General features: G+C 41.6%; 1 protein-coding gene across 1 annotated transcript; it reads right to left on the bottom strand.

Annotated features, from left to right (window-relative positions):
- Positions 1–6,777: 6,777 nt before the first annotated feature.
- On the bottom strand, positions 6,778–23,451 carry LOC141283252 (adenylate cyclase type 8). The gene is made up of 18 exons (XM_073816539.1): positions 22,506–23,451; positions 22,206–22,355; positions 21,934–22,064; positions 20,412–20,523; positions 19,960–20,087; positions 19,646–19,804; positions 19,010–19,211; positions 18,704–18,889; positions 18,050–18,150; positions 17,715–17,919; positions 11,166–11,264; positions 10,909–11,081; positions 10,730–10,811; positions 10,432–10,590; positions 10,037–10,183; positions 9,849–9,941; positions 7,812–7,932; positions 6,778–7,568 (listed from the first exon to the last, which is right to left on the bottom strand). The coding sequence occupies exons 1-18, from the start codon at positions 23,394–23,396 to the stop codon at positions 7,135–7,137; spliced, it is 3,573 nt and encodes a 1,190-aa protein (XP_073672640.1). The 5' UTR covers positions 23,397–23,451; the 3' UTR covers positions 6,778–7,134.
- Between the last annotated feature and the right edge of the window lie 1,374 nt (positions 23,452–24,825).

The following is a 24,825-nucleotide window of genomic DNA, read 5'->3' as shown; positions in this document are numbered from 1 at the left end:
ATGGTCTTATTTAGCAAAACGATCGGTTATTTTCTAAAAAAAAAAAAAATTACAATTTATATACATTTTAACCTCAAATGCTCGTCTTGTCTAGCTCTGTGTGTACTCTGTGTAGAGATTAAAAAGTATATAAATTGTAAATGTTTTTAGAAAATAAGCGATTGTTTTGCTAGATAAGACACTTCTTCCTGGGCTGGGATTGTTTAGAGCCCTTTGAAGCTGCTTTTAAACTGCATTTTGATAGTTCAAACTCGGGGGCACCATAGAAGTCCATTATATGGAGAGAAATCTTGAAATGTTTTCCTCAAAAAACATAATTTCCTTACGACTGAAGAAAGAAAGACATGAACATCTTGGATGACAAGGGGATGAGTACATTATCTGTAAATTTTTGTTCTGAAAGTGAACTTCTCCTTTAATATCCACCTTATTTTTCCATAAAAAATTGTGGCCATTTGTAAATATTATTGGTCTGGCTTCCGGTCTCATCCGCATCCAACTATTTTTAACTGTACAAAACAGCTTGTTTTGCAGCTTGATATTGCAAATTGGTGTTTCTTACTATGTTATTTTAATGTATTATCTTAATTATGAACACACTTATTTGTAGTGCAAACTGATTTATCATTTATCATTTCACACCGCGTCATTGATCGGCCATATTGGCAGCACGGAGCATAAACAATGCCACGGAACCGAATGAAACTTGCATATTTCCCTGATTATTGCTGCTGAAAATGATCAATTATTGTCATGTTTTGGGCTGTACTATTCGGTCAGACCAGGAAAAATATTTGGAGTACTATAGACTGCCAAAAGTTCTAACAAATCAAGGAGAAGAGTGCAAAACACTGTCTCTGAGGAACAAAAGGCATTTGTGGTTGGCCAAACTGAACCAGGATTTCCAGGGCAAGAATCTTGACAACATTCGTGTTTGTTCTAATCATTTCCAGCCAGGTAGGTGCGATATTAAAATAATATCTTAATTAATACTGCTTGTGTGTATTTTTACCACCTATTAACTTTAGCCCTTTCCTGCTTATTAAAATGCTCTATATCATTTAACTTCCACATGTTTTTTTTCCATGGTTTAGATAGCATAAATTAGCAGAACAATGTATTCAGTAGTACATTAACCGTGCAATCCATGCTGTTGTTTACATTTAAGTATGGCCGCAGTATGCGGATAACTGCAAAATCGTTACATAAGTGCAAACCCTCTATAGCGGATAATAAACCGGAAGTCTCACCCATAGGCTTATTTCTAAGTTGAAGAAAAAGGTGGATAGTTACTATAGTGTTTTTGGCAGAAACACCCTTTTTGTAAGGGATAGAATGAGCTACTTGACTCAACTGTTATATAAAAAGACCTCTACTAAAAGCACAACTGGAATTCTACCATTAAAAAGAACAGACAAAAGGCAGATACAATTTAATTTTCACTTCATTCATACATTTGAATATATGCAAATTGTCCCATTATGCAAATGCATGTAATTATGAATAGTACTAGAAGAAAGAATACTATGGTGTTATCATGGCATTTTTCAGTTCAATATTAGACCAATGCTACAAAAAAGCTATAAAATCAGTTAACGTGTGTCAATGTAAAGTATGACATTTCCTTTTTTTAATATAACATTTGTATCATTACACATTAATTAACTGAAAGTATATTTTGGTAAATAAAAGAGGTTTAATGTATATGTCCCCTTTAGCTTACATTACAAACTATAGTTCAGTTCCAAGGCAACATAAAATGGCTGTTACACATGTATTTTTACATTTTAAATGCCATTAAAATGTATATTAACATCTCATTGAAAATCAGAAACCTTCTGATGTAAATGCAGAAAAAGTAGAGAAAAAAGATATATTATGATACTATATTATAAAACTACAGTTTAAGTCAAAAGTTTACACATACCTAGCAGAATCTGCAAAATGTAAATTATTTTACTAAAATAAGAGGGATCATACAAAATGCATGTTATTTTTTATTTAGTACTGACCTGAATAAGATATTTCACAAAAAAAAAAAACATTTACATATAGTCCACAAGAGAAAATAATAGCTGAATTAAAAAAAAATTACCCTGTCCAAAGTTTACATACACTTGATTCTTAATACTGTTTTTCAGCATTTTTGTGTTTTTAAACCCTTTCCAACAATGAATGTATGATTTTGATCCATCTTTTCACATTGAGGACAACTGAGGGACTCATACACATCTATTACAGATGGTTTGAATGTTCATTGATGCTTCAGAACAGGGGTGCCCAACCCCAACCCTGTTCCTGGAGATCTACCTTCCTGCAGAGTTTAGTTCCAACCCTGATCAAACACACATGTCTGTAATTATCAAGAGCTCCTTCAGACCCTAATTAGTTGGTTCAGGTGTGTTTGATCAGGGTTGGAGCTGAACTCTGCAGGAAACTAGATCTCCAGGAACAGGGTTGAGCACCTCTGCTTTAGAAGGAAAAACAATGCATTAGGAACTGGGGGTGTAAACTTTTGAACAGAATGAAGATGTGTACATTTTTCTTATTTTGCCTAAATATCTTTTTTTTCCCATTTAGTACTGCTCTTTAGAAGCTACAGAAGATACTTGCATGTTTCCCAGAAAACAAAATAAGTTCAATTTACCCTGATATTTCACCCCCTGGCTCTTAATGCATGGTGTTTCCTTCAGAAGCATCAGTGAGCGTTTGAACTTTCTGTAATAGTTGCATGTGAGTGCCTCAGTTGTTCTCAGTGTGAAAAGATGGATCTCAAAATTATACAGTCACTGTTGGAAAAGGTTCAAATACACAAAAATGCTAAAAAAACAAAAACAAAGAATTTGTGGATCTGATGTATTTTTCTGAAGAACAGCAGGCAGATTAACTGTTCAGGACAAACAGGGGACTAATGAACAACTATCACTAAACAAAAAAAAACAACAGCTGTGGATTAATTAGGTAACAACACAGTATTAAGAATCAAGTGTATGTAAACGTTTGAATTATTTTCTCTTGTGGACTATATGTAAATGTATTTTATTCAGGTCAGTACTAAATAAAAAATAACATGCATTTTGTATGATCCCTCTTCTTTTGGTCAAATAATTCACATTTTGCAGATTCTGCAAGGGTGTATGTAAACCTTTGACTTCAATTATATATTTTAACCTTAAAAAACAAATATTATAGAAGTTAAAAAATATTTACCATTTTTCTAAATCTTTTTTCTAAATCCTGTGCGATACAAAATAAATTTTAGAAATCATAGAACTTACAAAGAAGTAACAGTTTGTGCACAGTTTGTATATATGGAGACCAAAAGGGGAGATGGCGCCGGTGTGTGTGGCTGCTCGTCTGTCGCTTCGAAGTTTGTTTTTGTTTATTTTAGTTTTGATTTGTGTTTTATTGGACCTCCAACCTTTGGTCCAAAATGCTGTGGCTTTTGGAGCTGGGGGGCGGCAAACTGTGCCCCCAGTTTTATTGGATATCCCGGATTACCTCTATCGGGGTCCCACGTTGGTCTCCCGGCGAAAGCGGCGCCGCCGCCGGGGTAAACGAAGTGGATGGCTGGTGAAGCTAAAGGTTTCCCTAAGAAATGTTCCTGCTGTTTCACGGCCAGAGTACAAATTGTCCCCGGGATTGTTTATGTCTTGGCGTTTCCTGGATCCGGTGGATGCCTGCCTGGTACCCGTGGTCGGCTTTGGTGACGCTCTTCGGCCTCGCTGCCCGTGCCTCCCTCGGCTAAACCTCCGCCGTGAACATCAAAGCTTGAGGCCGCTGCGTCGGGTTGCTCATGCACCTGCTTCGTCTCAAACTCCTGTCAGGTTTGGCCTAGTGAACGCAAGATCGATCTTGAACAAAACGTTTGTTCTCCGGGATTTTTTCAACTCGTGTGATCTAGATTTTCTGTGTGTGACTGAGACATGGGTGAGCGCAGGTGAGACCAGTGTTTTATCTGATCTTTTACCTGTGGATTGTTGCTATTTTAACTCGCCACGGACATCAGGCAGAGGTGGAGGTATAGCGACTATTTATAAAAAGGAGTATAAATGTAAGCAATGCTTTTTACAACCCTCCTTTTCAAGTTTTGAACTTTCCTCGTTTGAGGTGGGTCGCACAAATCCGTTTTTTTGCGCTGTCATTTATCGTCCCCCGAAATACAATAAGGACTTTATAAATGACTTCTCTGATTTTTTTTAGCTGACATAATGCCCAAATATGATCATGTTCTTATTATTGGGGATTTTAATATACATGTGTCTTGTCCAGATAAACCATTGGTAAAGGACTTCCTAAACCTCATTGACTCTTTTAACCTGGTGCAGTCCGTGTCCGGCCCTACACATGAACACGGACACACATTAGACCTTGTTCTTTCATTTGGTTTGCCTATCACTAATCTGGAGATCTCTGATTTTGTACTCTCAGATCATATGCCTGTGTTATTTAATGTTGGTTTTTCATTTACTGCAGTTTAATCTGGCGCTATGACCCGGCGGTGCCGGGTTATTAACCCTTCCACTGCCGTACGGTTTTCTGCTGCCTTCAATCAGCTCTGTGCTCCTTCTGATGCCTTTGAAGCAGAAGAGCTACATTGCTGGTTTCACTCTAGTTGTCAAACCATCATGAACTCTGTGGCTCCATTAAAAACCAGGCAGTCTAAGGTCAAACCCGAGCCTTGGTTTAATGACCACACTCGTGCTGTTAAGAGGGAATGTCACCGAGCAGAACGCAGGTGGAAAAAGGATAAACTGAAAGTGTCGTTTCAAATTCTAAAAGACTGCTGGCACCGCTATCAGAATACTGTTAAAGAGTCAAAAAGGGAATATTTTGCAAATATTATCTCTTCCAACAGCCATAATCCACGTGTGTTATTTCAGACCATCGACTCTGTTCTTAATACACCATCAAATGTCTGTTATGAAGATCTGATATGTGTAATAATTTTTTGAGCTTTTTTATAGAAAAGGCTGTCGCCACCAGGGCTCTTATCACAGCTCCTGAAACTAATTCCTCTGTTTTTGTCTCTTGCACTTCTGTTTTTACTCAGTTTGAACCTGTGACTTTTGCCACCTTATGGGATGTGGTTAGTCATATTAAGCCTGCAGGTTCCCCCCAGGATTTTTTCCCTCTGCGATTTTTTATGGAAATCTTTCCTAGTATAGGGCAGTCTGTCCTTGACATTATAAACAGAAGTCTGTCCTCGGGTGTGGTTCCTGCAAAGCTCAAACATGCAATAGTACAGCCACTGCTTAAGAAATGTGGTCTTGATCACACAGTTTTAGCTAATTATAGGCCTATTTCCAAGATGCCTTTCCTTTCCAAAGTGTTAGAGCAAATTGTTTCTTGTCAACTGAAACATGTTCTAGATGAAAATGGCATATCTGAAGTTTTTCAGTCAGGTTTTAAAACACTTCATAGTACAGAATCTGCTCTATTAAGAGTCATTAATGATATCCTGCTGGAATGTGATTCTGGTAACCACGTTGTTCTTGTCTTACTTAACTTAACAGCTGCCTTTGACACAGTGGATCACAATATTTTAATATCCCGATTAAGTGATCTAGCGGGTATTGGTGGCACGGCACTAAGTTGGTTTAAATCTTATTTGACAAATAGATCTTTTTCTGTTAGTTTTTCCGGCTTTGAATCACCTTCTGCTTCTTTGCCATGTGGCGTCCCACAGGGCTCAATTTTAGGGCCACTGTTATTTTTATTGTATTTATTTCCTTTGGGCTCCATTTTTAGAAAACATGGGATCCGATTTCATTGTTATGCTGATGACTGTCAAATCTATTTCCCATTGAAGCAGAAGGATGGGATTTCTATAAAACATCTCTTGACATGCCTAGATGATATAAAAGCTTGGTTGGCTTTAAACTTTTTAAAGTTTAATAAAAAGAATACAGAGGTTTTGGTGTTTGGCCTGAATGGTCCCTGTGAACCTTCCTCTGTTCATTTGGGACCCCTGGAAGAATATTTTAAACCTGTTGTAAATGACCTTGGTTTTAAGTTGGATAGTTATTTTAAATTGGACAGCCAGGTTAGAGCGGTGGTGAAATCCAGTTTTTATCAGTTAAGGCGACTGGCAAGAGTGAAATCTTTTCTTTCTAGGCAGCATTTGGAATCAGTGCTCCATGCTTTTATTATTTCCCGTTTGGACTATTGTAACTCACTTTATGTGGGGGTCAGTCAGTCGTTACTCTCACGTCTGCAGATGGTTCAAAATGCCGCTGCGAGACTGTTAACAGGAACCCGCAAAAGAGAGCATATAACCCCTGTGCTGGCCTCACTGCACTGGCTGCCTATGTCTTATAGAGTGGATTTTAAAATTCTTATGTTTGTTTGTAAATGCCTTCAAAATCTGGGCCCGCCTTACCTATCTGAGCTTCTTCACCCCTACACGCCCTGTCGGTCTCTTAGGTCAGCTGATCAGCTTCTCCTGGAAGTACCGAGATCCAGGAGGAAGCTCAGAGGGGATAGGGCTTTCGCCATTGTGGCGCCCAAACTGTGGAATAACCTGCCCTTGCATGTTCGAACGGCACTGTCACTGTCAACTTTTAAAACACGTCTTAAAAGCCATTTTTATTCTTTGGCTTTTGGCCTCAGTGAGACTTAGTTTCTTAATAATTTAATTATTTATAAATGTATCTGTTTGTTTGTTTTTTTCATGAATGTTGATTGTTTTAGTTTTCAATGTACAGCACTTTGTGTCAGCTGTGGCTGTTTTAAAGTGCTTTATAAATAAAGCTGATGATGATGATGATGATATGGTACATATGAGGTATTTTTATGCTGTCTTGGCATGGATGAGGAACAATTCTGTAAACTGTATTTTTCACATGATTATCTGAACATGTTTATATTGGCTGTAGCAAGGTAAAATATATGTCTGGAAATTTCCAAAGCATGTAGCGTATCAAGAACCTACATGTGTGGCCCAAGTGAAAATTATGAAAATAATAGCTGAATTTAAAAAAAAATGACCCTGTCCAAATACAGTATTTATGTAATGGGTACAAAAATAGTCATTATTCTACTTGTGCTCTATAGACAAACCCATATAAGGATTTTATATGATATTTGAGGTATCCTTTTGAAGATGAAGGCAGTGTTTCAACTGAGTGTCCATTATGGTGAAGCACGATGTTTCATATCATTGTTGCTTGGCAGAGTGAAACCTCCATTGGTACCTCGCTGTTTCTCTCTTTGAATGGACTGTACAAGGCCAAAGACCACAGCGGCAAGAGTGGTCCTCCCACTCCGACCGTTCTTTTCTCTGTCTGTAATCCCGTTGCTTGACAGTTCACGCCTTTTGGTGCTGATGAAGTACGTCCGGACATGTCCCTTTCTCTCACTGACGCCCTTTATGTATATCTCGCCACGCAACTCTAGCACGAACCCCCAGTCCGCTAGTATATTACATGTGGCCTCAGGGACCTGAATTCTTCCACTGATCCCAGTACTGTCCATTCGACTTGCCAAATTCACTGTCATGCCCCAGATATCATACTGGGGTTTGGTGGCACCGATGACTCCAGCAACAACAGGACCATGGGCAATTCCTAGGGGATACATTGAAGTTACTCATATACACTTATTGTTAATGGCATAATTTACAGGTAACAGTATAGACTTCCTAATCAGAGTAGCTGACATATTTAAGGAGAAAAAATAATTTTACAATGAATGTTTAGTGACCCTAGTCTTGAGGTACACAACAATCCTCTATTTTTGTTTACAGCCTCTTTCACATCACATTATATATGGCATATACTCTGACTGAGGTCTATTCATTGACCCATTACCAACGCGGAGCTGGAAATTGTTTGAGGGATGTTTTTTGTTGAACTCTTTCAGGGTCTCTTGCATAGCCAGAGCAAACAGAACCAACTCACTGAGATGATGCCAGTCATTTAAAACTCGAGACTGTCAGGATAAAACACAGAACAATGATGGTGCATAGACAATTCCAAATTTATATAATTCATGAAGTTGGTTAATCAAATGGGCAGGGGCAAGGGCGTAGAATTTAGTAGGGATGATAGGGGACATCCAGCGACCAACTGTATTGCAGTTGTCTGACTATTTAAAATATAATGAATTTAGCTACAAACTCGATCATAATGCACATTCCATCCAACATGAATTTTGAGGTGCACCTCATCATATTAATGGGGTGTTTTCATTAGTTAGCAGTAAACAACGCTCCAATTTCGGTGTAGGTTCGCAAATCATTTGATTACGATTCAACTTTAGAGTAGGTTCTTGAATCTAAATCAAATGATTGATTAGGACTTTATGAATCATTTGATTTAGATCGAAACTTCAGAGAGGGTTCGTGAATCATTAGATTCAGATCAGAACTTCAGAGCAGTTTACGAATCAGTACGCAAATTGAATGATTCTCTATTTGCAAACCTGCGCTGAAGTTCTGATCTAGAGTGGGTGCACAAATCTTTTGATTAAGATTGGAACTTCGGAGCGTGGATTCCGAATTCATTGATTCAGATCAGAACTTTGGAGCGGGTTCATGAATCATTTGATTTAGATCGGAACTTCAGAGTGGCTTTGTGAATCATTTGATTCAGATCAGATTTTCAAAGCAGACTGCAAATTTAATGATTCAGATCGGAATTTCAGTGCGGGTTTATGAATCATTTGATTCAGATCGGAACTTCGGAGCGGGTTTGTGAATCTTTTGATTCAGATTGGAGCTTTGGAGCAGTTCACAAATCAATTTGCGAATTGAATGATTCATGATTTGTGAACCTGCACCATTTTATTTTAAGTGAAACTTCAGAGCAGGTTTGTGAATCAGTTGATTCAGATCAGAACTTCAGAGAGGGTTCGCAAATCTTTCGATTCAAATTGGAATTTTGGAACGCAGATTGCGAATTTATTGATTCAGATCCGAATTTCTGTGTGGGTTCACGAATCATTTGATTCAGATCAGAACATTGGAGTGAGTTTGTGAATCACTTGATTTAGATTGGAACTCTGGAGCAGGTTTGTGAGTCTTTTGATTCAGATCGGAACTTTGGAGCCGGTCAGCAAATCAATCCACGAACTGAATGAATTGCAATTCATGAACATGCACCAAAGTCCCGATCTAAATAAAATGATTGATCAGGACTTCATCAATCATTATTCAGATCGGGACTATGGAGTGGGTTTGTGAATCTTTTGATTCAGATCGGAACTTTGGCAGGAGTTTGCAAATCTCTAAAGTCCTAATCTGAAATAATGGTTCGCATATCTTTTTTATTCAAATCGGAACTTCAGAGTGGGTTTACAAATCTTTTGATTCAGATCAAAAAGCGAATCTTTTTTTATTTTTTTGCTGTTTTAATTAAACAAAACATCAAACCATTAAGGCAGTATGGTTATAAAAACAAAGAAAAAGAAAGAAAGAAAGAAAGACATAGTCTATAGTAAAAGTGTAAAAAAACAATTTTACTACAGATACCATGATTAAACTTTGTTTAGTGTAGCAAAACCATGGTTTAACAATGTTTTTGTTTTTTTCAACTTAAGAGGACAGACTGAATATAGAGATGCCGTTTTCACTGCTTTAGGATTAACAAAACTTTGGACAGTTAGGATAAATATACTTGTCTAGATCAATTTTGAATAAAGAAAACTGTAGTTTCCAAAGTTTGTTATTGCTTTTAATGATTTGATGTAGAATTTAGTAGGGATGCTATGACATCTCCCTCCCAGTATCCAGTGACTACTAAATTGTAATAATTGAAATAATTTTAAACAAACAATTAAATATCCGTTGTCTGCCGTTATGTCCCCACCATTGCCAAAATCAAACCTATTGTTTTAACATGGTTTACCTGTTTATCAGGTGATAGACCAGATGCTGCCATGTAGCAACTTCCAATGGTTTTGATTTTCTCAATGTCCAGAAAATATGTCTCCTCCAACAGCTTTTACAAAGAGAACCAGAAACAATGACGGCTTTGTAAGATAGAGAGAGAGAAAAACAACAGCAAAAAAGTACAAGCTTTCATCAAAATCCTACCTCATCAAAGTCTGCAATGATCTCATTGAGCAATCTGAGACACTCAACTCCCTCGTGATTGATCTCCTTCTGCTCGTAGTACTCATTAAAGCCAGCAATGGAGGCAAACATTACCCCCACCTCATCATAGGACTGAGAGTACAGCTCCTGGACAAAGACAACATGAAGTTTGGGCCTTTATTTTGTCTATTTAGTTTCATTACTACCAGAGCTTAAAGGTTTAGGGATCTAAATGATACCTTAAATTGCTATAGACATTAACGATAACGTAAACTGTTTTGAGGACAGATGATAAGACCACCCCAAGTATCATGGGAGCAGTTTTTACAAAGGCAAGCACCACTCACATTTTCACTCATAATTAATGTTATCATTTATATATGACTCTGATGAACCTGGTCGTTTCTGTTCCTCTCTAGGAAGTGACGAGCGACGTGTGCAGGCAGGATGTTATGCAGCAGACACTCATTGTGTTCCCTCAGATCTCTCATCTCTTGCACTTCCTGCTGAGCTTGCAAACGCCACAGGAAGTCCAGCCGCGTTGTTGCCTCCCACTGAATCAGGGAATAAACAAGACCCAGAGAATAAGGATGTGTACTCCATTTTCCTAAATGTTTCCATTCTCTGCCAGATAAATTGCTATATGCAATAGAGAATACACTACAATGTGCTGTCAAAACTGAATTTTCATACCCGTCGACCATTGTAGAACACAGCTATGACAAACATCGCCATCAACTGAATTGAGACTCCCTTTCTTCTGAGGTAGTGAGACCTTGTGAGTATAATAACACATGTTATTAACCATATGAAAGTATTTTAAATGCATTTCTAATCTCTAACAGAGTTAGAGATTTAGCGTAGATACTCACCTACTTTGCTGTTCCTGCTCTGGTTGATGTACATACAGCATGTGAAAGGACACTTCAGTGAAGTAAGTATAGATGGCCACCACCAACAGCAGAAAAGCCAACTTTATAAGAGAGCTCAGCCTCAGGAACACAGCACAGGTCACCATAGAAACCACCCCGCTTAGAACAAAGAACTGTATGCAGAAATATAATAGGCATGAAATACAACAACATGTAGTTGGAGGCCTCACAACAAACTGTTTAGACAGAAGTCACACCTCTGGATAAGTGCAGGCAGTAAATGGCTTCTGGTTGGACTGATATTCCTCTGTTTCACTGGTGCTTACTTCTCTTGTCTCAGAAGAGTTACACCATATCTGGATAATTGCAAGATGAAGAATTCCAATGAATGCTTTATTGTTTACAATAAATGCACAATGGTGGTTGAATCAGCAATCATAAAGTTACCAGCACTGAACTTTATCCACTATGCCACCCCACCCAAAATAACTACATCTACATGTGAGGTTGAAAGTTTATATACACCTTGCAGAATCTGCAGAATGTTAATTGTTTGACCAAAATAAGAGGGATCATACAAAGATATTTCACATAAAATACATTTACATATACAAGAAAAAAATAATAGTTGAATTTATAAAAATGGCCCCATTCAAATGTTTACATATACTTAGTACCTGAATGATCCACAGCTTTTTTTTGTTTAGTGATAGTTCTTCAGAAAAATCCCTCAGGCCCCATAAATTCTTTGGTTTTTCAGCTTTTTTGTGTATTTGAACCCGTTCCAAACCCTTTTTGAGATCCATTTTTTTACATTAAGGACAACCGAGGGACTTATATGCAACTATTACAGAAGGTTTAAACACTAACTGATGCTCCAGAAGTAAACACAATGCATTAAGAGCCAGGGGTGAATATTTTTGAATTTGAAAATCAGGGTAAATTTACCTTATTTTTGTGACGTGCGAATAAAGATGAGGAAGCAAATGCAGGATGAAGTGAAATGACAGTTTATTGAAGATAATACAAACAGAGTGATGATGGTGCGATCTCTCAGCTGGGTGACACAGGGGTTAGATGGCTGGTGATGGTGGTGAGAGAGTCCGATGAGTGCTGTGGTGAATCCAGTGAAACACGAAGACAGCGACAACATCCACGACAGAACAATCCAAACACTCGAACCAGACAGAGCAAGACGAACCAACACAACGAGGGATCCGGGAAAACTATCAGACGAGGGAGAGAGAATGCTGTGAGTATAAATAGGCAGTGGTGATGAGGGACACCTGTGGCTGGCTGATTGGCAACTCAGCTGAGCGAGCGTGACAATCACATGACAAACGAACAAATCACAAGACCTGAGAAGACAGCGGATACATGAACCGTGACAGTACCCCTTCCTCTAGGAACGTCTCCTGACGTTCCCAGATTCTGCAACCTGTCGATTGAAATCATCGATAAGAGAGTGATCCAGGATGTCTCTGGCAGGCACCCAACTTCTCTCCTCCGGACCGTAACCTTCCCAGTCCACCAAGTACTGAAATCCTCGTCCCCTCCGCCTAGAGTCCAGAATGCGATTAACCGAATAGGTTGGTTCCCCGTCTACGAGTCGCGGTGCAAAAAACACTGGCTTAATTTTGGAGACATGAAAGACGGGATGAATTCTCCTGTATACTGGAGGAAGTTTGAGGCGGACTGCCACCGGACTAATGATCTTGGTGACAGGAAACGGGCCAATAAATTTGGGAGCAAGCTTATTAGAAACGGAGCGGAGCGGAATGTTCTTAGTAGAAAGCCACACTTTAGAACCGACGACGTATACGGGAGGCTTTGACCGGTGGCGATCGGCCTTGGCCTTGGTGCGCGCTCCCACCCGGAGTAGAGCCTCACGGGCTCTAGTCCAGGTGTGATGGCACCTCTGGACGAAGGCGTGAGCAGAGGGGACCGCGACTTCGGATTCCAGACTAGGAAAAATAGGTGGCTGGTAACCTAAGCTACACTGAAACGGAGATAGGCCCGTGGATGATACTGGTAATGAATTGTGGGCATACTCCACCATCGAGAGTTGTTGGCTCCAGGAGGAAGGATTTCTGGAGACCACGCAACGTAACGCCCTTTCCAGATCTTGGTTGGCTCTCTCGGTTTGACCATTGGTTTGTGGATGGAACCCTGAAGATAGACTAACAGTAGCCCCCAGTAATTTACAAAATTCTTGCCAAAATTTGGACACAAACTGGGGTCCCCTGTCGGAGACCACGTCTGTCGGGAGGCCATGTAACCGAAAGACGTGATCCACCACAGTCACCGCTGTTTCCTTGGCTGAGGGTAATTTGGGCAAGGGAATAAAGTGGGCAGCCTTCGAGAACCGGTCCACCACGGTCAAAACTACCGTGTTGCCCTGGGAGGGCGGGAGGGCGGTAACAAAATCTAGCGCAATATGGGACCAGGGTCTCGAAGGTACCGGCAGCGGTTGAAGGAGCCCATCTGGAGGTCTATTAGAAGTCTTACCAATAGCACAAACCGAGCAAGCCAAAACAAAACTGCGAACGTCACGAGCCATAAGGGGCCACCAAAATCGTTGCTTGACCAAATGTAAGGTTCGATTGACTCCTGGATGACATGCTACATTAGAACAATGTCCCCACTGAATAACCTCGGACCGTAATTCCTCTGGCACAAATAACCGATTCGGTGGGCAAGCGGGCGGAGGCGTTACCCCTTCTAAGGCTGTTTTTACCTTCGATTCGACCTCCCATGTGAGAGTTGAAACGATAAGCGTCTCAGGAAAAATACTCTCGGGAGTGGACGGGCGATCGGAATGGTCAAAAATACGCGACAAAGAATCGGGTTTAACGTTTTTGGAACCCGGGCGGTACGAGAGAGTAAAATCAAAACGTCCGAAAAACAGAGCCCACCGAGCCTGCCTAGAGTTCAATCTTTTAGCCGTTCTAATGTATTCGAGGTTTTTGTGATCGGTCCATACAATGAAAGGTACCCCCGACCCCTCAAGCCAATGACGCCATTCTTCTAATGCCAACTTGACTGCCAACAACTCTCGATTACCAATATCATAATTCGATTCTGCAGGGGATAAACGATGAGAGTAAAACGCGCAAGGATGCATTTTGTCGTCTGTGGTTGAGCGCTGGGACAGGACCGCGCCAACCCCCACCTCTGATGCGTCAACCTCCACCACAAACTGACGTGATGGATCAGGGGTAATTAAGATGGGAGCCGAAACGAAGCGGCCTTTCAGTTTGGCAAACGCAGCATTAGCTGCGTCTGACCACCTGAACGTCGTCTTGGAAGAGGTTAAGGCAGTCAGAGGTGCGGCTAGCTGGCTGTAATTACGAACAAAGCGTCGGTAAAAATTGGCGAACCCAAGGAACCTCTGCAGGGCCTTGCGGGAATCCGGGGTTGGCCAATCTACCACAGCCTTTACCTTCTCTGGATCCACGCGCACCCCCTCAGGCGACAAGATGTACCCTAGAAAAGGAACAGACTGTGCATGAAAAACGCATTTCTCCGCCTTGACAAAAAGCCCATTCTCTAACAGCCTCTGAAGCACTCGTCGTACCTGCTGCACATGTTCCTGGAGAGACGAAGAAAAAATCAATATGTCATCCAGGTAGACATATATGAACTGATCGACCATGTCTCGCAGTACGTCATTGACGAGTGCTTGAAAGACCCCTGGGGAGTTGGACAAGCCGAAGGGCATGACCAAGTATTCAAAGTGCCCCCTGGGGGTATTAAAGGCGGTCTTCCATTCATCTCCCCTCCTGATGCGGACCAAATGATATGCGTTTCTTAAATCCAATTTAGTGAAGACCGACGCTCCCTGCAACCTCTCGAAGGCTGAAGATATCAATGGCAAAGGGTAGGTGTTCTTAACCGTGATATTATTCAGCCCTCGGTAATCAATGCAAGGTCGCAGAGATCCGTCTTTCTTCCCCACAAAAAAGAATCCCGCCCCCGCTGGTGAAGAGGAGGGTCGAATGAACCCGGCTGCTAGAGAATCAGAAATATATTTCTCCATAGCCTCCCTCTCTGGAACCGAGAGTGAATAAAGTTTGCCCTTGGGCGGAGACGTACCTGGCAATAACTCTATAGCACAGTCATAGGGACGATGAGGAGGGAGAGAAGCAGCCCGAGACTTACTGAACACTTCCTTCAGGTCGAGATACTCAGAGGGCACGTTACACAGATCCACCACCTTCTCCTGAAACATAGAAACAGAGACAGACGGACAAGCAGAGACAAGACAAGACTCATGACATTTAACGCTCCACTCAGACACAGACTGGAGCTGCCAATCAACCTTGGGGTTATGTTTTATGAGCCACGGGTGTCCAAGGACAACAGGTGCATGGGGGGAGTCCAGGATGAAAAAGGGGATACTCTCACTGTGATTGCCAGACACAGTGAGAGTGATGGGTTCTGTGGTGAGGGTGATCCGGGGAAGTAGCTGACCGTTGAGGGCGTGGACTGCGATGCTGTTGGTGAGGGGATGGAGGGGAACATGATTAGCACGAGCAAAAGAATAGTCCATGAAATTACCTTCGGCCCCGGAGTCCAACAGTGCAGTGCAGATGTGATCCTGTGTTTGCCATCTTAACCTTACCGGAAGGAGCGTGGAGGTCGAGGTGGATGAGGTCTTCTCAGCAGAGATCCCACCCGACAGTAGCCTCAGATTTACTGCCGGGCTGGGCCTTTTACCGGGCAGTTGAAAGCGAAATGTCCTGCCGCGCCACAGTACAGACAAAGGCCCTGGGACCTCCGCCTCTCCTTCTCCTCCCGGGAAAGCCGAGCTCTACCCACCTGCATGGGCTCGGGTTCGTCGGTGTGGCTGATCGGTTCTCTGCCGCTGGCTCGAGTTGACATTCCCTCCCCAGGGGGGAGCCGAGCGGAAAATCCCCGTCGCTCGGCTCGGGAGAGTCGAGAGTCTACCCGCAGTGCAAGGTCGATAAGTCCATTAAGGTTGGCGGGTAGATCCAGGGCGTAGATCTCCTTCTGAACTCGATCAGCCAACCCATGCAGGAACATATCCCACTGCGCTTCCTCGTTCCAATTACACTCCGCCGCCAGGGTGCGAAACTGGATGGAATAATCAGAGACGGAACTCCCCCCCTGTCGGAGCTCCGCCAACATCCGCGCGGCCTCCCTTCCTGAGACCGCGCGGTCAAACACCCTTTTCATTTCGGCGGCGAGTGTGGCGAACGAGGCACAACAAGGGTCTTGGTTCTCCCACACCGCCGAGCCCCAAAGTGCCGCCCTCCCCGTCAATAGGGTGAGCACGAACGCCACCTTGCCCTCCTCACTACAAAATGTACGCGGCTGTAAGGTGAAATGCATGGAGCATTTAGTGAGGAAGGCTCGGCATTGGTTCGGCTCACCACTATAGACCTCCGGCGGGGGAAGGCGGGGCTCTGGCTGGGTAGCGAGAGCAGATGTTCCGACTGCAGCGAGAGGGGCGGGCGGCGTGGGTGGTGTGGCGAGCGCAGCGGGAAGTTGCAATTGACGCATACGCTGGGTGAGCTCAGACACCTGTGTCACAAGAGCTCTGATGGCCTGACCGGAATCCTCAGAGCCCTTCTCCTGTTTCTCCAGCCGAGAGATACAATCCCGCATGTAATCCTCCAGAGTGGGCGGGGTGGTGCCTGCTGCTTCCATTGGTGGTCTGATAGTTCTGTGACGTGCGAATAAAGATGAGGAAGCAAATGCAGGATGAAGTGAAATGACAGTTTATTGAAGATAATACAAACAGAGTGATGATGGTGCGATCTCTCAGCTGGGTGACACAGGGGTTAGATGGCTGGTGATGGTGGTGAGAGAGTCCGATGAGTGCTGTGGTGAATCCAGTGAAACACGAAGACAGCGACAACATCCACGACAGAACAATCCAAACACTCGAACCAGACAGAGCAAGACGAACCAACACAACGAGGGATCCGGGAAAACTATCAGACGAGGGAGAGAGAATGCTGTGAGTATAAATAGGCAGTGGTGATGAGGGACACCTGTGGCTGGCTGATTGGCAACTCAGCTGAGCGAGCGTGACAATCACATGACAAACGAACAAATCACAAGACCTGAGAAGACAGCGGATACATGAACCGTGACAATTTTGTCTTCTGCGAAACATGTAAGTACCATCTGTAGCTTCTGAACATATTATATTTATGCAAAATAAGAAAAGTGTACACATCTTCATTCTGTTCAAAAGTTTACACCCCTGGCTTTTAATGCATTGTTTTTCTTTCTGGAGCATCAGTGTATGTTTGAACCTTCTGTAATAGTTGCATATGAGTCTCTCAGTTGTCCTCAGTGTGAAAAGATGGATCCCCAAATCATACAGTCATTGTTGGAAAGGGTTCAAATACACAAAAATGCTGAGAAGGATTTTTCCGAAGAACAGTGGGCAGTTTAACTATTCAGGACTATGACCAACTATGACAAAAAACAAAAACAGCTCATTCAGGTAACAACACAGTATTAAGAATCAAGCGTATGTAAACTTTTATACAGGGTCATTTTTATAAATTCATTTTCTCTTGTGGACTTTATGTGAAATATCCTATTCAGGTCAGTACTAATAAACAAATAGCATGCATTTCGTATGATCCCTCTTATTTTCGTAAAATAATTAACATTTAGCAGATTCTGCAAGGTGTATGTAAACGTTCGACCTCAACTGTATGTTTAGTATTATGTGTGTGTATGCATACTCCAGAGGCAAATCGAAGACATTTAAACTGAAAGATAAATTCTAAGTTGCACAAAAAATAAATTCATGCAAGTCTCACCATGTCAAACAAAGCCATGCCAAAGTTTATGGCTATAGCTGTGATAGTAAGAAGGTTCCGCATACTGTTGTTTTCATGGATCCAGCAGCAGAACTGCTGAACGACACCAGGAGATTGTTTGAACTCTTCAGCCAGGACCATCATAAGCAATAACAGATATCCCAGCAAGAACAGACAAAACTGCAGTACTGTCCAGTAATACAACCTGTGGGTAAGAAAATGAAGAAAGAAGGGAATTGAGGGGAAGTTTAACATATCTAAACTCAATGGTTTGTAAGAATAACAGAAATACAATCTTATTCAGGTACTGAACATCGATTGACCAGACTTTTTACCTCGGTACTGGAATGAGGGCTTGGGCAGCCATGAGAAGAAGAAACATGATGAAGGAGCATACTAGATTGGTCTTGAACATCTCATCCCTTACCTGGGAGAACTGAACCATGAAGCAAAATATAAAGTCAGTAACTTCATATGTTTTGATAAATTTAATTGCTAAACGATTTACATGATCTGATAGCCTACCCAAAGCAATGTTGTAGTCGAGGCTAGCTCATTCAAGTCAAAATAGAGGCCAGAAGAGGGTCGAGTCCACATGCTCCTGTGTCCATGACAAGGGTCAGTCTCAATTCCAAGACCATGTTTTTATAATCTTGATCTTGTCATGGACTTGGGAGCATGTGGAATCGGTCTTGCCTTCCAGCCTCTTCTAGGGCCAGATTTACTAACAGTACTGTCAGGATTTACTAAAGACGTGCAGTGAAGAATAAGTGCTGGAAAAGCATGGACAGTTATTTTTTTGCCTGACCTTATTTAATATACATTTGTAAATCACATGCAGAAATTTCCCTTCCCATTGGTGCTTTTATGGAATTGCGCTAAAATGCTAGTTTGCCCTGTTTGGTCAATCTGGCCCCTAGTCTCTGTCTTGACCCAGACTCTAATGAGTTGGTTTTGACTAGAACACAGAGTACCTTTTGTTAACATACCTTCTCCTCAATAAGTGTATCTTTAAACACCAACGTGGCTGGAGTAATGTGCTCCTGACGCATGCGTTCACTACTGCGAAGATCAATAGCATGCTCTATCCGCTTGTTGATCTCTTTGGATGTAGATCTGCCCACTGAGGATGTAGGAAGTTGTGTGTAAGAGCCATGGGAGAAGGAGGCCAAGACCTGTAAGGTTAAGAAGTAGTCCCATTATATAAAAATTAGAAATCATTCTCAATGTTTTTCTTTCTTCTATTGACATAAAGCCATACACAGATAATAATCAATGATGTTGCTAAATAGAACCTCTTTGTTCCAGGGACGGTGGTTTTGCCGAGTTTTGAGTTGATCTGCTTCAATTTCATCCAGGTCCTCTTCCTTGTGGCAGATAAGGAAAGTGTCAATCTTGTGTTTGCGTAGAAACTCATTGCGCTCATATCCACGGCCGTCCTCTGTTTGATAGCTTCCATCTAGGCAGTCCAAAGTAGCGCGTGAAATGTGGATGCGTCTGTTGACAATGTAGACAGTCAAAAGAGAATATTACACACAATTACAGTTTTTTTCTAAAACCCAGGTCAACCTGTTGAAGCATTGGTAACTAGTTTGTTTAAAGCCTTAGATCCAGTGTTGCCAAGTCTGCAGTTTTCCTGCGGAACCGGGCTACTTTAACACCATTGCTGCGGGTTGTTTTTTATGTCCGTGGGTTGCAGCAACCACAGTAACTTGATATTTAGCCCTTGGAATATGAATATTACCAGGGGAACCCACCAAAAACATGCATTTTACCCCCCAGAGAGCAGTTGGGCTAGTTTTGGGTAGCAATTGACCGGGTTTTGTTGTGAAAACCTGGCAACCTTGTTTACAGCAAAGTTTGAGGCAATATAACACTGGAATGTGTATTTACTCCTGGTAAATCTCCTTTATGAAGTTTTGGTCACTCACCCAGGGATCCCTCCTGCTTCAAGCATGTTGGCAATGCCTACATCCCAGGACCACACATCAAACTGCCATTTTTGTAGACCCAGAACCCCACAAAGAACAGAGCCAGAGTGGATCCCAATTCGCATATCCATGTTAAAGTTTAGTTGTTTCCTTACAGATCTAAGAATATAGACAGAGATCCTTTGACTTACCATACAAATAAGCTGCAGTTATTCATGACATGCACTTCTATCTTCTAAGGCACACAATATTTGAAACTCTACGGGAACACCATGAACTCATTTGGTTTTACAGGGGATGCCACTATGTTGTACCGTATGGTGCTGATCATTGCTAGTCCCATCTCCACACAGCAGCGGGCATGTGCTCGCTGAGGCTCTGGTACCCCTGATACACAGTAGTAACAGTCCCCTAAGATTTTTATTCTCAAGCAGTCATATTCCTAAAAAGACAAACAATGCAATCATCAGCTAAACAAGTATTATGTGAGTTTTAAAATATTCTCTGGTCGATTATTGCCCAAACTCACTGCTGGAGGGCTGGTGTCCTGCAGAGTTTAGCTCCAACCCCAATTAGACACATCTGAATCAGCTAATCAACCTCTTACTAGGCATACTAGAAACTTCCCAGCAGGTTCTGAGGCAAGTTGGAGCTAAACTCTGCAGGACACCAGCCCTCTAGCTGTGAGTTTGGGCACCTCTGTTTTAAATAATAAAGCTCTATTGAAAGTTGTAACTTAAGAGAATCATATAAATTGAACGCTTACCTCAGCCAGCCGGTCGAAACGTCCAAAGAGCTCATTGAGTAAGCACACTAACTCCTGAGCAGACATGTTCATGGATAACAGCGTGAAGCCCTTTATATCTGCAAAGAGGATACTGGAAAGGAAAGATAATGAGTAAAGTAATGATGAAAACAGCAGTAAGAAATTAGTAATATTTCTCAATAAAAGTGAAACTGCTCACAATATTCAGTATAAAGACTGTCCAATCCTGCTCCTGGAGCACTGTCCTGCAGAGTTTAGCTCCAACCCTAATTAAACGCACATGAACTAGATCAAGGTCTTACTTCTGGCAAGTTGGAACTAAACTCAGGACAGTGGCCCTCCTGGACTGAGTTTGGACACCCCTGGGGCCAGTTTCATCAACTTAGCCTCTATGTTAAGACAGTGTCTTAAGAACTGGTTTGACCAACTAGTAGTTAGCCAAGGGGTAATCAGTCTTACTTTCTGGATTCAACTTAGACTAATCAATATTTCCATGTAACCGAATTTTTAAATTTATGACTAGAAAAATAGATAGATGACTAACTTTTAAGACTGGTCTAAACCTTTTATGCAGCTGGCCTCTGGTGTAAAGGCTTCCTGTTCATAACAGTTTTTTTGAGAGATGAATTGTATCGTTCCGTGAGTACCAAACTCCACATTATACATTTCCAGTGGCATTAAAGGATTAGTTCAAAAGAAATTAAGGTTTTAGAGGAAAACATTCCAGGATTTTTCTCCATATAGTGGACTTCAATGGTAACCAACAGGTTGAAAGTCCAAACTGCAGTTTCAATGCAGGCTCTACATGATCCCAGCTGAGGAATAAAGGTCTTATCTAGTCAAACGATCTGTCATTTTTTAAAAAACATTACAATTTATATACTTTTTAACCACAAATGCTCGTCTCGCACTAGGTGGAAGTTCCAACCCAGTGTTTACAAAGCGAACGTGCAAAAAAGTCAAACTCCCTTTACAAAAAAAAGTTAAAACGATGTCAGGCGATTTTGAAGTTGGAGGAGAAAACTAGATGGTGTTTTTTGCTCTACCCTACCTTTTTGTACCGAAGTACACAGACATGAACTAACCACGTGTGACCTCTCCAATGAGCCAACGACCATTTGTGGTTAAAAAGTATGTAATTTTTTTTTTTTTTTTTTAGATAAGATAGGATCTAGATAAGACCTTTATTCCTCAGCTAGGATTGTGTAGAGCCCTTTGGAGCTGCACTGAAATGGCAATTTGGACCTTCAACCCGTTGGGCACCACTGAAGTCCACTACATGAAATCTTGGAATGTTTCCTCAAAAACCTTAATTTCTTTTTGACTGAAGAAAGAAAGACATGAACATCTTGTATGACATGGGGGTGAGTAAATTATCTTATATAATAGTTCTTTGGGTTTTTTTTTGGTATTGCTTTTGAAAACCAAATGATCTCACCTAGAAAATAACATTCCATTAGGATTTGGTCATGGAATGGTCAGAGTTTATTCATGCTTGCTGTTGTTAGAGGCTATGAGATACCTGACGTCTTTGTACTGATGGATATATATTTTGTGAAATTGCTGTGGATCAAGGTCATCTTCCAGAGAAGCCATATCAGCAATCATCTCCAAGGCAACAAAGCGGGGCAGAATCGACAGCACCAAACGCTCCTGAAGAGGACACAAATTCTGACCTCAGGTATTTTCATTGATCCATCTTTTACACATTTGAGATGTGTTTTCTCAGTCATTTGTATTATCACTAATTTGAACACTGGAATCTCAGCACAACAAACAAACTTCAAGTCTTGCCTGTCTCTGGTTTTCCGTTTCTAGTTTCATGCGGCCTTCGATGCAGCGACGTGTTTCAAGAAAAGCTTGTCTCTGTGAGCGGTCGGTCAGGTAATGAATGAACAGACCTGCTACATTCATGCTTGTGTATAGTAAAGCCTTGGCGAGAATCTAAAGACAAACCAAGAGGACCATTAAGAACTGATCTCCTAGAAAGGAAAGGGAAAGGAAATGGTTGTAACTAGGAGAACTAGATTGACAGTTTGGTTTGGCAAGCCAAGGCGGGCATACATTCATCACCACACACCCATCCATCTCTACCTTTCTTAGCAGTCCCACTTCGCTGACGTGACGTATTAACTCTGCAACAAGGTGCAGTATGGAGGTGAGTGTGCCAGCTCCGATAGCCCAGAGCAGTGGCAGTGGCAATAGAGTATATGTGGCAAACAGGGTGAAAAGAACATACCAGGATTGGTCTCTCTCCAACCCGTATGCCAGCCCACCCAATACCTGAGCAGTCTGTGACAACCAGCTAGCCATTCCAGCATAATGCAACCATCTTGGAGAATGTGAGCGTTTACAGGTGAGTACCAAAACACACAGTGCAATAGCACAAGCCATGAAGAACCCCGTGAACCAGCCTAGCAGCATATCCGAACTGTCCGGCACCACAGCAAGGTACAGCAAAAGCAGGTGCAGTTTGGCAGCTGCATCAATAATGTTGGTGACAACTAATGAGGTTCTTCTAGTGTGTGAGGAATGTCGCTGGTAGAGTTTCTCAAGGTCTCTGGATTTGAAGATGTGTCTCAATGTTGGTACATACACCCCGTGGATGATGTGGCCCCAGTGTACAAAAAAGTCAGCATCACAGACATAATCCGCAGATGTTCCAGTCTGAGTACTGGATGAACTGCCACGTTCCCCGAAAAAGGACGGATGAACTCTGGCCACCGAGGAACGCCGTTTAGTCATACCCCGTGATGCTTTGCTGCGTATCTGTCGGTTGATTTCCTCGATATAGGCATCAGTGACATGAATTTTCCGGGCTGGCTCGACGCCAAACTGTTCTCTCAGCCCCTGTTGGCTGATGATATGTTTCACAGCGTTCTGCCACAGCAGTTGTTTGCGCCGCAAGCCTGGCGACAGTGGAGTGGTTATACAAGATGGCACTGGCATCCTGTGGATGTCAGTCGTGTCGCTGAAAGTTACCATGGCTGGCTACAGGTTTATCTTGCCACCATTACCCATGAAATAGGGACTTGTTGAATTTCCCTTCAGAGCTAAGGTGGCCCATTAAGGGTCATCCACATCTGAAAAGAGAAAAAGGGGATGAAAAGTCATTAGGATATTAAAGAGCAGGTCATATGTGTTTCAAAAAATATATTTTTTGCATTTTGTAATGTAGCTTCAATGTAACGAGTCTGCAAAATTGTTAAAGGGGTCATCGGATGCCCAATTTCCACAAGTTGTTCTTTAGTGATTCTTTAGGGTCTTAATGAGAAGTCTATAACATACTTTGGTTAAAATTTCTCAATGGTAGTGTAAAAAACTACCTTGTCAAAATCAGCCCTTTTTAGAGCGAGCTATTTTGTTGCATGTTCCTTTAAATGCTAATGAGCTTTGTTTGTCCCGCCCCTCTCTGCTGTGGGATATGAGCCATAATGTTTACTTTAGCCACTAACAGGGACATTATTAAGAAAGGCCATTTGCAAAGATGCATAAAAAACCCTTATACTCACTTCTGCTGTGGGTGAAGCTGCATTACGAATAATTTGCACGAACATAGACGCATATGTAGATCGGGATCGGCGCTTTCCTTTCAAAAACGAAAGTAATCCTCTGCGTCTTCAGCAACTCAGATGTTGGGAATTAATGACGGCTGCTATGTTCATTATTAAATCCAGGGGCGACGCTGGGATTTCTGGGCCCTGTGCACTGATTCAGCTAAGGGGTCCCCCTAAAAAAAGGGGGTGGGGGGGGGGGGGTGTTCGCCATCGCTGTACTACGTTCCGGGGGGGACATAGATTATGTTTCATGAAGATATTTTTTAGATTTCCTACTGTATATAAATAATATAAATAAATGTAATATAAATATATCAACACTTAATTTTTGATTAGTAATATGCATTGCTAAGAACTTCATTTGGACAACTTTAAAGGTGATTTTCTCAATATTATGATTTATTTTGGCACCCTTATTCCAGATTTTCAAATATCTCGGCCAAATATTTTCCTATCCTAACAAACCATACATCAATAGAAAGTTCAAGTTTAAATGCATCTAAGGTCAGTTTTCTTTTAATATACATTTAATATTAGAATCATTTTTCAATGATTTTGAAACGATTCATTCGAAGCAGTTCGGAGCTCAAGTTCTGTAAACTCCTCCCTTCTGTAAGCCAAATGAAAAAACAATGAAAACAAAACAAACTTGCTTTGAACACAGAACACAGTGTCTTCTCGACATGATAAGCACACTAACTAGCAGTGTTTGTGGGCAGGTCAGGCTGTTCATATTTTGTGGTGAGGCAGGGATTATACAAATATGTAACCAAGTGATGTATATAGGCAACAGGCAGAAAATACGAAAATATGACGACTCTTTTGAGTCTTTGAGAGACGATTAATTTATTTATTAC

The sequence above is a fragment of the Garra rufa genome, chromosome 13, assembly GCF_049309525.1.
Source record: "Garra rufa chromosome 13, GarRuf1.0, whole genome shotgun sequence".
NCBI classification, from domain to species: Eukaryota; Metazoa; Chordata; class Actinopteri; order Cypriniformes; family Cyprinidae; genus Garra; species Garra rufa.
This window is presented reverse-complemented; position numbering and strand designations above follow the sequence as displayed.

Bases quoted from the DNA above. Each gene is read 5' to 3' on its own strand.
- LOC141283252 (XM_073816539.1), bottom strand. From the start codon at position 23,396: ATGGTAACTTTCAGCGACACGACTGACATCCACAGGATGCCAGTGCCA. The intron at 22,356-22,505 runs GTAGAGATGGAT...GTTTGTCTTTAG, and splicing joins AAGTGGGACTGCTAAGAAAG to ATTCTCGCCAAGGCTTTACT. The intron at 10,591-10,729 runs GTATGAAAATTC...TCCCTGATTCAG, and splicing joins TGTTCTACAATGGTCGACGG to TGGGAGGCAACAACGCGGCT.